Here is a 12,779-nt window from a genome sequence, read left to right on the forward strand (position 1 = left end):
CTCCTCACCGCGACCAGGGTTTTTCAAATCGCCTGACTTGTGGCCTGTACACAGATCCACGCTACATAATGAGTGAGTGAGTTGAGTTTTACGCCGCAGTCAGCAATATTCCAGCTATATGGCGGCGGTCTGTAAATAATCGAGTCTGGATCAGACAATCCAGTGATCAACAACATGCGCATCGTTCTCTCAATTGGGAACCGATGACATGTGTCAACCAAGTCAGCGAGCCTGACCACCCGATCCCGTTAGTCGCCACTCTTACGACAAAGCAAAGTCGCCTTTTGTGGCAAGCATGGGTTGCTGAAGACCTATTCTACCCCGGATCTTCACGGGTCCCACGCTACATAAACACAACACAGGTTAAATAAGGAATGTTTAATGAATAATGACCACATGATCACAGACAAAACTAGAGAAACTCAAGGAAGGGAGGTAACTCTATTAACACTCTTTGCCCGTCCGTATGTTATGCGTAGACGTGACTCATTATGGAACATATAAATGTGTTTCAAACTTAATAATTGTACATGGTTCTTGTCATTAGATTATTTATGCAACGTGATATGATGAAGAACTATACCATGGAGTTATTTGAAAACAATGCTGAACCATAATGTTGTTGGAATCGTTTTAAGTGTTCTAAATATAAAATTTAAAGTAAAAAGAAACACCGTATTTATTTCCACCACTCGCAGATCATCCTCAGTGATCTAGGGAAGTTTACCCATTCGTCACCAAAGTTTCGTTCCAGAAGTGTCGACGCCATCTAAATATCTCCTATTATAAAACCTAGCGTCCAAACGAAACTATGGTAGCGAATGGGGCCACAACTTTTATTGTGATAAAACGGAGAAGTAATACCCTGCCTAATCGAAAATGCAATTACATATGATTTGTAATAATTGGAAAAATGTTTTTCATTCTTTATATATATAAAACCTTTAATACGAAACATACTTTCTGTGAATTCGGCTTTTCTTAAACTTGTGCGCAATATAACCAGTAAAGTGGAACCTCATTAAAACGGACGGTTGGTCTTCATTTATGAAGATATCCGCACTTCTAAACAATGGACATATATATAAAATATAATATAGTCACATATTCTGGTCGCAACAATTTGGTAATAGAGAGAAACTATCCAGATATATTTTTAATAAATATCCCTCAGTGAAATATACGCCACACTATGTATACTTAGATATTCAAAGGTTTATGAAAAAGCATAGGCATTGCATATAAAGTGAAAAATGAAGTTTTAAAAAATGTTTCATATCTGAAAGAATACCCTCGCATGTCATGAACAAGTGAAATAGACTGTTGTCTCGCCTCGCATTATGTGGCTGCACGTGCAGCACGTGCGAGTTAGTTTCAATCCCAGATGTCGTGTCAGTTCTGTGTCACTGACGCGCATTTGCAGCACGTGCGTTGCTTGGGTACTTAAAGAAGTACAAGCACACCTGATGGCGAAAATGGTAAGGAATCGATATTTTTTACCATTAATTTCCTCAGCAAGAAAATATACAGTCAGGATAATTATTCAATAAGCAAGATAAGTATCAATTACACTTTTGCCGAAATTTCATGAAACATATCCACAAAATCGAAATGGATGACCATTAACTCATTCCAGTTTAATTCATTCCGAAATTTTGTACTAGTAAACAAAATTGAGAAATAGGGTTCTCTGTTATTAAGCCAAATGATCCTCAATCACGGGCTGCACATGCATATTATGCAATTCTCTCTTTGCACGGGAGGTAATTATAACTGCAATAAAGTTATAACATTCCTAGCTGACCTTTCAGTCGAGGCGAATAACATTTCATACGTGTGCCCTTGCTTTTATTCTTGCAGCAGACATTATATCACTATGAAATTGTCTGGGTCATACCCATCAATATCAATGCATCCTTCGTGCAATCCATAACGGACCGTATGTCCCTATACTCTTGAGCTCCTGTTGTAAAATCAGTATGTCCATTTTGATACATGAGATCCATACTAAAGAAGGTTTTTGTCGACCCGAATTTCAAAACGTAACAAGTTTTCACGTCTCAGAACAGGAGTTCGGTATCACGGTGACCTTGTCAGTGTATAGCTTGTTTACATCTCGCCCCCTGGCGGCAATGACCGTTACCATCTCACCTGGTCAAATGAAGAGGTCAAGGTCAGTGTCAAGGTCACCGCTTACCTTCCAAACCGAAAATCGAAATCAGGTATAGGGGACATAGAGTTCATATACATAACCATCCCAGCAGTAAAGTGTCCACTGTTTCTTCCCGATCAACATGTAATAAATGGATCTACAGTAAAATATTCGCTTTGTGCTTTTCAATTTTTATCAACCATAGCCAAGTAAAATTAAAATGACCACATGCACAAATACATATGACGAAGCAGTGCACTATGCGAAATAAAGAATGAAAATAAAGTATTCACAATAACAAAGAAATAAGTATTTCTATTTTGCATTCAACTGGGCACTTGGACGTCCTTGACCTTTAAGGATAGTGCCATCAAAATACTTCCACTGACCCACTCAATATCCTCTTTCCTCATTGACTGAGAGGAACAGGCATTCAGTAAAGTATAACAAATCTGTTCAGAGAAAATTGCTGTTCCAATTTCCCGTTTCACGGTTTAGGTATCCGTTGCTATGGTAACGCACTCCCATGATGCCCATATTTGGTGTGTCCAACCACGTGCACCACCGGTAAAGCAGGCTTCTGTGCCGCCATGATGTTCACAACACTCTGTAAATCTGTTGGCTAGCTACAAGGCAGAAGTGGAGCGCGTTTGGATCAGAACAGCGTGATGAGAAGGGTTGACTCGAATTCCACAAAAGTCTTGATCATGTCTGAGACGGACGCCTCCGTGAAACGTCCACATCGGCGATTCTGTCACTTGAAAGACCAGCCTTACGTCCCCCATTAAATGCCGCTATTTCTCCAGCGGAAGAGACGTCATTGTGGCGGAAGAACATTTTTACGAAATTCTCCTGGCATATTGTTATTCCCCGCTGGTCTGTACTGGGTCACCACGACATATCGATCTTGACCTTTCACCTTGGATATTCCTACGCCAATTTCTGAAGTAGATCTCCAAATCATTTGGGTGAAGTTCATCGCACCTGTCGAATAGAGAGGTTGTAATAAGTCTCGCTGAAGAAAAATATGATATTAGATATAATATTCCATACAATCATATAGTTATATTTCACTTTAATCTCGTCGGTAGCAACTTTTTTCACTTTCGACGGCTCCTCTGAAACGACAAGCCCTGTGGAGCTTAAACTCTGCCTTAATTACCCAACCCGTCGTGTCTCTGCAAAGCGTACCCAGAGAATTCGATCCGATTTTTAACATCGCGCCTCTGCAACCATATTGTAAACGCCATTACAAATTACTGTATCAATATTGAATTTGATATTCAGATTAGCATGCTAGAAGATAAAGAACATGTAATAACATGGTTTCTTATTGATGCGCTTTTCAACATCCGGGATATTTCAGCCTATTTATCCTTGCAGGCTTGCCTCCAAGGTTCGATCACAACATTCTGATCTGTCTTCAAATATGCCTGTCACATTAAAAATTTTTGCTCATTGCTGAGACATTTCTGTAAGTGTTACTATTACATACAATTTACAGTAGTTTAGACTAACATCTAGTCTCTGAAATGAACATATTTTACAAAAACAACAACAAAAAACGGTTAATAAATAATAGTCATAAAATATAATGAAAAAGAGCCCTGAGATTTTCTTCATTTTCAGACTTGACATACATTCTAGACTTGCATGGGCTTTCTTGGATATTTTTGTTTCGGGGTCTGTATGACAGACCAACAGTGGTTATGTGGAATGACTAACATGAACATGTGCTGTTATTTGCTATTTTTAGACTTGTGCTATATTTAGACAGAGCTCTAGAGGCTTCCGTCGTTTTCTGACCCACAGAATATCGTAACATTTAGAAAGATTTGCTGTAGTATTTTCTAGTATCTAATTCTGGTGTATATAAGGGGAGTGGCTATTGCCTCCCATCTCACATTACATGTCAAGCCACAAGAAGATCAGCATTGCATGTGACGATCATACCTTGGAGCTCTGGATCTCTGGGGCCCTGGATCTCAACCCTGGAGCTCTAGAACCCTGGAGCTCTAAAGCCCTGGAGCTCTAGGGAGCTCTACAACCCCGGAGCTCTACAACCCTGGAGCTCTAGAACCATGGAGCTCTAAAGCCCTGGAGCTCTAGAACCCCGGAACTCTACAACCCTGGAGCTGTAGAGCTCTGGAGCTCTAGAACCATGGAGCTCTAAAGCCCTGGAGCTCTAGAACCCCGGAATTCTACAACCCTGGAGCTCTAGAGCCCTGGAGCTCTAGAACCCTGGAGCTCTAGAGCCCTGGAACCCTAGAGCCCTGGAACCCTGGAACCCTGGAGCTCTAGAACCCGGAGCCCTGGAGCTCTGGATACTCACTGCCCAGCCCTTTCTACTTGGATTACTGTTCATTGTCTTTACCATCATTGTCTTTACTGCTATAATCACTGCTCTTATATTTTGTTACCTCTGCCTGCTGCCCCACAGTTTGCACTGCCATAGTTCCACCTTCTATCATCTAATGGAGGAGGTTGGTGCAATACAGCAATCTGATAAACTTGGTATCCAAATCTGATACCTATGCAAATTACGTCAATCCACGAACTACTTTCACAAAACTCCATACACGCCATGCGAATCCTAAAACGGATGATGAGGCACGAGTGAAAGGCGATCGTCTAAGAAAGGCTCGCATAATACAATTTCTATTCCAAATATATGATATTAATGATACGGAAACACACTCGGTTAATAATCTCTATATATTGTTTTTTTAACTTGGTTAATAATAGAGTGCAGTTGTTAATTACAGCCCATTTCTTTGTTGTTTGCGACTATGCTTGTCGTAAGAGGCGACTAGGGATCGGGTGGTCAGGCTTGCTGACTTGGTTGACACATGTCATCGGTTCCCAATTGCGCAGATCGATGTTCATGCTGTTGATCACCGGACTGTCTGTTCCAGCCTCGATTATTTCAGACCGCCGCCATATAGCTGGAATATTGCTGTGTGCGGCGTAAAACTAAACTCACTCACTTTGTTGCGTGTTGGTTTCCCACTTAGTTCTTGTACGGACTGATTCCTGGTTAACTATTTAGTTTCAACTTGGGGATGGACACATGTACACATGCGGGGAATCAAACCCTGGCCTCCGCGGGCTCATGATATCAATCACTGGATTGTTTGCAGCGTCACATAGCTGGAAGGAGACGTTAAAAAACAAACAAACCTAGCTCCCCTATCACGACAAAGTTTACATTTGTACCTCCATGACAAACATGGCACTGCGAGTGGGTATAGCTAATGGTATCCAAGAGAGGATTTGTCAGATAAGAAGTTACGAAATCTGATTTTATGAGTTTGTAGTTAGGTTTTGTCCCCAATCTGTACTCACCTTTCCGCCATCTTGGAGTTGAATAGTCATATTTAGCACACTCTCTGTACCACTGTTTGGAGACCTCCTCCCCCACGGGATCCTTGCCGTTCAGGTCCAGGAAGATGATGTTCTCTCCCACGCCTACAACACAGAGCACAGGGACATGTCAACAACCTGCTTGAGTTTCCTAGCCAGATGTAAGTGTCGCATCATATAGCACAGTACTGACAGCAGAATAAATAAAAACCGAAAAATAGAAAATGAAAAATAAATAAATAAATATATATACTCTCCCCAAAAAGAAACGCATCATGAAAATAGCAATTTCATGTAGTAATGAATTAAAACGTGATTCATTTTACAAAAGGTTTTGCTCTGTTTATGAGTCCTATGGTGTTTATGTTTTGAAACATCACAACAAAACGCACCATCCGTAAAATACCCGTATTTAACAGCATGATTTTCAATTTCGGCGTGTAGTGTCACAGAATACACAATTCACATGCAATGCACGTGAAAGTTGAGGATCAGATAGTCTCAATGATGGGTATAAAAGGTTGATCGCTGTCTGTCGATTATTCACTGTATTTGGAATATTGTTGACGAACGCAAAATGCCACGTCTAAGTGAAGCCAACCGTCATATCGCCGTTGGTTTGCTTGAAGCTGGCCAGTCTCAACGTGCAGTTGCCCGACGCATGCATGTTCACTAAAGCACCATTTCACGGCTCTGGGAGAGATATCGCCGCCAGAATGCGGTATCAGATGCCCCTCGTAGTGGGCGACCTCGAGCGACCACTGCGGAGCAGGATCGCTACATCCGGGTACATCACCTGCGTCATCGAACAGCTACGGTGACCAGTACCGCTCGACAAATACCCGGATTGAGGAGGCTTTCTGCACAGACCGTCAGGAACAGGTTGAGAGAGGCTGGTTTACGTGCCAGAAGACCTTATTTTGGCCCTGTGCTTCGACAACAACATCGTCGACATCGAGTTCAATGGTGCACCAAAGTTCAGGCCTGGAACCTACCGAATTGGCGTAGAATCTGGTTCAGTGATGAATCACGATTTCTATTGGAACGACGCGATGGAAGAATGCAGGTGTACGTCGACGTGAACGTTTCGCCGACGCTTGCGTTCCCCAGGTGGACAGATTCGGCCGGGGCGGTGTTATGATGTTGGGGGCGATCACCTGCCGTAGGAGAAGGGATTTGGTGATGATCCAGGGCAACCTGACAGCTCAACGGTACTGTGACGAAATCCTACGCCCACACCTCCTTCCAATCATTGATCGCAAGAGGGAGTTGTTTCAACAGGACAATGCAAGGCCCCATTAGAGACTTCCTCCAGAATCACAACATCAATGTGCTCCCCTGGCCCTCAAGATCACCGGACTTAAACCCGATCGAACATATGTGGGATGCCCTGGACAGACGGGTGCGACGCCGTAACCCTCAGCCCCAGACACTTCAGCAACTCGCACAGGCACTACAGGCAGAGTTGGCTGCGTTTGGGCAACACGAGATTCTGAGACTTATTCGTTCGATGCCGAGGCGATGCCGTGCAGTTCTGGATGCCCACGGTGGTCACACGAGGTATTGACTTCAGCGCCACCACACGTCTCCATGTGACACTCAAACTGACTTTCCTCGAGTTGGTGCCAAAGACGGATAAGTCTGCATTCCCAGTGTGCAATTTCGCTATATTTCATTGACTCATAAAGCCTACACGATGTTTCAAAATACACATAAAAATACAGTTGAAATTTCTATATACGTTTCTTTTTGGGAGAGTATATATACACTAAAATAACCAGGATTTAATAGCGTTTCTGTCATATCACAGCCTGTTAGCATTGCGTTGAGTGCGTGAATGAGAGAGTGAGAATGAGTTTACGCCGCGTTTAGCAATATTCCAGCAACATCACGGCGGGGGACACCAGAAATGGACTTCACATATTGTGCATTGTACCCATGTGGGGAATCAAACCCGGGTCTTCAGCGTGACGAGCGGACGCTTTAACCATCAGGCTACCCACCGCCCCATGGACTGGTTTGTTCTTTAACGCCGCACTCAGCAATATTCCAGCTATATGGCGGCAGTCTGTAAATAATCGAGTCTGGACCAGACAATCAAGTGATCAAGAACATGAACATCAAACTACGCAATTGTCAACAAAGCCAGCGAGCCTGACCACCCGATCCCGTCAGTCGCCTCTTACGACAAGCATGGATTATTGAAGATCAATTCTCACCCGGATCTTGACGGTTTGCAATAAAAAACAGGAATTAACAGCGTTTCTGTCATATCACAGCGTGTCAGCAATACATTGAAGAAACCGTATGTTGTATCGTTCGAGATCGAGTTTGTCACTTGGTGGAACAACAACCACGGATGTTCTGATTGACAAGGGATCATTAAAGGGACATAACTCTATATCATGATGTGTTAGATTCCGACGTTCATACATTTTGGACCTCGTTCCATGAAGGTTCATACTCTTATGAACTCTCGCAAAGCGAGAGTTAGAACTTACCTGACCAGTGTGATTCATGCATACCTTGGGCAGTACCCTAAATGAAACGCATAAACTGTGATCCTCACTTAAAATGTCATCTTGCAACAACTTTGTGTTCCTGCGCACGTGGCCTCGGTGCGAAGGGAGACTACTCTGAGCAATATCTGGATCGGCAGCTATTATTCACAAATACATTTCTTTGTCTATCGGCAGTACGTCTAACAGTGAGTGAGTATGGTTTTACGCCGCTTTTAGCAACATTCGAGTAATATCGCAGCGGGGAACATCAGAAATGGGCTTCAAACAATTTACCGATGTTGGGAATCGAACCCGGGCGTGACGAGCGAGCGCTTTAACCACTGGGCTACCCCAACCGATCCACTTCTCACAGAGAACCATGTAGTCAATAGCCAAACGTCGACTGAATGTTGTTTTACGTCTATAATAAGATATCTATATGACGGGAGCTGTAAGTCAAGTGTAAGTGATATCGCCAGAACGACACCCCGAGGAGTTAGGTCACCACGACACATAATAACTCGATCCTCTCTCTAATCGTCTCTAACGAACACAAGTGACGGCTTGGGGCCAATTCTGCCAGAGAAACCCCATGGGCTCTCAATCTTAAAACAAATATATTCGTCGATCGATATCAATCCATTCGTATGGAATAGGACCTACCATTATACAATAATGAAATACTCTATATGCACCAAATGACATGAAGACCACGTGTACTTCACCAGATTAGTGCCTCTGGTCTTCACTCGGTGGCGTGCGGGAGTCTCACAAACCTCACCTTGCTGGTGTGAGAAATGGCACCCAATCACGCATAGATCACCAGTCTAAATATACCATCGCCAACCCCGCCATTAATTACAGTATGTCCATATTCCATCGACTGAGATGCCAGTCATTTGACAAGACTCTTGTTGGTTTAGTTTTTGATGGGCGGACGTCCATTATCCACTTAGGCAGCTCGTGGAGAAGTGTCTGGTAAATTTGACCAATTTGTTAGATGAAATGCCCAAATATGGCTTGTATCCAGCATTGGCTTTCGCTGTCTATGTGCGGCTTGGAATCGGTCAGAGTCAAACCATTATGGACAATGTGGAAGAAAGTACCTTACAACGGGAGCCAAAGGCCAGTGACCAGCAAAATAATTTGTCTGATAGTCTGAAGGTAACACGCGAACGATGTAATTTTACGATATTTGTTTAGGAAGATATGTGATTATATATTTCCCTGTACAGAAGAGGTATTTTCAGCTTATGGTAAAGAGGCGGGGGCTAGCCAGTTTGTTCAAGGGTTAGTTCATACTGAAGGCCGTGGTTCGATTCTAAACATGGATGGAAGGCGTGCCACTTCTGAAGTCTCTCCGCCGCCATATGACTAAGGAGCTGCCACTTGAGTTCTCATCTCTCGCCGACTCACACATTCTCCATCAGTGAATCCCTTCCAATAGTCTCATCAAACCTTCTGATCGTGTATTGGGCTTTGTTAGGAGTACATGCAAATCTGGTGTGACGATAAGTCTATTATTTGCCAATAGACTTTGCCACGCCAACCCGGACGCATCTTCAAGCATTCAGTATGGCACATACTCTGATGTACAAATGAAAGTTCACACATGGTGTTTTGGATTATTTTCTAAGAAATACCGCAAATGTTTTGAAAAGGTGTTTGCTTGTCACTTAAAAGTAACAAACATTGCGTACGTCTTGCCAAAACACCACATATAACGTGTTGGGAAATAATCCCAAAGAACCAGGTGGGTACTTTCTTTTGTACGGAAATTTATATTCAAGTGGGTTACACATAAACGATGCGGGTGTCATCACCCTCCTCACCCCCAGAATCGCAACATCAGTGAGTGTTTAGTTTTACGCCCCTTTTAGCAATATTCCAGCAATATCACTGCGGGGGACACCAGAAATGGGCTTCACACATTGTACCCATGTGGGGAATCGAACCCGGGTCTTCGGCGTGACGAGCGAACGCTTTAACCACTAGGCTACCCCACCGCCCCGAATCGCAATATCAACTACCTTTATACTCTCAGTTCTCATCTGATCACTCCGAAAGCCGATTGCAGTTTAACACAAATCTCGGAAGCACATGTTAGAATTCAACTTTAAATTAATTCACCTATGACTTTCGGTTGAAATGCCTGATTAGATTTGCTGCTACCATACTTTCATCATATCGGTAAATTTCTAAGACCTGCATATTTTCAGTCTGTCCTCCCACGTAAACGCGATGATATAACCGGAAACCTGTTGAAATCAGCGTTAGAACCAACCAACTCACTAACTACACGAGTATGCCCTTCCTGTTCTGAAAAACCCAGATTCAGACTAACGACTACCAGTATTGACCTGTGGAACTGTTCAGGGCCCATTTATAAATCACGTACATCACTTTCAGGCCAAGAAACAGCACTATCGTATCGCATCCAAGAATTAAAACACAGTCCGTCTGTCTGCTAACTCGGAATTAATTACCCGCCTGCCGGTGTGTGGTTACAATCATTCCAAAGAGTTTCACATGCGGCACCGAAAACAATGTCTGGAAGTCGACTGCTATCACACCATTCGTCACCACTCGGGCTTACCGTAACCTCCAAGAAAATTCGTCTACCTACCAATGGTATCCGCGAAATTGCGACAAACCTTTCAGAACGTGCGTTTGACATAAAGTACTTCGGTTAAAGAATCTTTCAGGAATGCATTATATTTTACAATTATTTTATCCCTTCATAACAAAAGATACGTTCAGTCTTGATGCATGTACAATGACCCCCCCCCTCCCCCCCCCCTCTCTTTGGCAGTGAGTGAGTGTGCGTGCGAGTGTGTGTGTGTGTGTGTGAGTGAGAGAGATGCATGCTTAGACACCGAAAACAACATTTATTTAAATAAACGCGGGGGAAATATAAGCGTTGACGTTCCATTTAGCTATGCCCATTTACGCTAAGACGGAACCCAGTCTCATTATATGGTCACGAAAGGGACCCAAGTTGGTCATAAAAGCGATCGGCGACCAGACCGGAGACCGAAGGACCTCTGTTATGTCAAGTAGTTGGTCAAGAGGTTTAAACGCACAGCTCCTTAGAAAAGCCGGTCTGGACCAGCACCAATACGTCTGGGGTCTGTTTCACTTCATATAATCCATGATTGTTGCAATTTAACCCCTCAAGCCTTTTCCTTGGATTTAAGGCACTTCCTTCCATGCTTTTAAGTCGCATACTTCCTACGGAAACAGGGCCCATTTGAGATATCTTTGCTCACCAAATAAAACATAAGTTGAAAAAAATGAATGCACATGGTTTGATGTTTAGGGAGCTTTCATTCGGAAACCCATTACGACTGCTGGTTTGATATCCGTTAATTTACCTGTAACAACTTAAAGCGTTTTTCTTGATTTTGCAAAGCTTCATAATGGCCTCCGCCACGAGTGGAGTCACGGCAATCAGGTATGGACAATTTTTTTTTTAAAGATGACATTGACATTTTAGTTTTGATCTGACTATTTGTTCGTCAATCAGTCACATAATTGAAACAAAGAATGCAATAACTAATTTGACATGTAAATTATGTATAATGATTTAAGAGAGTGGCGGTTATCTCCAGATCTTAAACCAGCTTCCCATCAGCAGCCCCGAAAGCCACACTTTGGATAAATATCCAAACATTTCCAAAATTGAGTTGATGTGTCCTTAAGTTTTCCCAATTTGTATAAACACGAATTACATAGACCTACTTTACATCATGGATTAATTATAAGCCCTCTCTGTCTGCCAGGACAAGGTTTATTACATGTCATGAAAGTGAACCTTTGTCAGGGAATAATGGGCTTATTGTGGTAGAATATACATTTAATTGGTACCCCTCTAATTAGCACCTGCCACAAGAGGTGGACATTTTAGTGGTGTATCATTGCGTAAAAACAGTCAACTAACCATGAAATGTTGTTTTAAGACTGTGGGCTAATTTGGGCTTGTGGTCAGAGACTGTGTGTACATGCCCGGGAAGGCTGAAATTGATGACCGGCCACATGCAAAAATGTAAATATGACTATTGACGGTGAGGACACATTTCAAGAATGTTTTGTGCATGGGCTTGTCTCAGACACTAGTACTCGAGTGTAAGACTTATCACCAGGTTTAGTTCATATATCTAAGATATATGTTTGTGCAAATGGCAACAAACTTCAACATTATCATTATTATTGTTTTAAAGATATAGGTTTATTATTATGTGTAATTATTGTATGTAAAATACCTATTAGCCTATTATATTGTGCTAATTATAGAAATAACCTAAATCACGATGCTTCTCGGTTTGGGGGTAGGAGCGTGTGCAGTTCAGTCTAGAATATTTTACCCATATATGATAATACAATATAGAAACCGGCTATAGATTGCCAACAACTGTAGATATAACACCATACTTGGGACCATGAGGACTTACAGTTCATTTGCTTCCTGCATGGCCCCTTGCTGGATTTACACTATCCCTTCAGCCGTTAGCAATTGAATATTCGAGTAAAGTTGTTTACACAGAATATATACATATCACATATATATAATACATAATAATAAATAATATCTCTGTTCAATGGTTTAATTATTTCAATCGATAATTGGTTTACTTATCTAAAGATACTAACAAACCTTTGTTCGATATCTGAGATCTGACTTGCCAAAGAGTCCACCCATTCCTGTTTTGTTGTATGTTTCATACATCATTATAATAACTGACTGTATGTTTACAATACACAAA

The 12,779-nt window shown here is 42.3% G+C and overlaps 1 protein-coding gene across 3 annotated transcripts in view; it reads right to left on the reverse strand.

The window, feature by feature from the left end:
• Positions 1-363: 363 nt before the first annotated feature.
• The window catches only part of LOC124257184 (Golgi-associated plant pathogenesis-related protein 1-like), a 158,596-nt gene continuing 146,180 nt past the window's right edge, over positions 364-12,779 (reverse strand). For all 3 annotated transcript variants that reach the window (XM_046691222.1, XM_046691214.1, XM_046691208.1), the window contains exons 3-4: positions 5,498-5,620; positions 364-3,136 (exon numbers count right to left, since the gene is read on the reverse strand). In XM_046691222.1, the coding sequence (XP_046547178.1) occupies positions 2,970-3,136; positions 5,498-5,620 (290 nt within the window). In that variant the 3' untranslated portion in view covers positions 364-2,969. The remainder of the gene's footprint in view (positions 3,137-5,497; positions 5,621-12,779) is intronic.

The sequence above is a fragment of the Haliotis rubra genome, unplaced genomic scaffold, assembly GCF_003918875.1.
Source record: "Haliotis rubra isolate DU_JTF1 unplaced genomic scaffold, ASM391887v1 Scf117, whole genome shotgun sequence".
NCBI classification, from domain to species: domain Eukaryota; kingdom Metazoa; phylum Mollusca; class Gastropoda; order Lepetellida; family Haliotidae; genus Haliotis; species Haliotis rubra.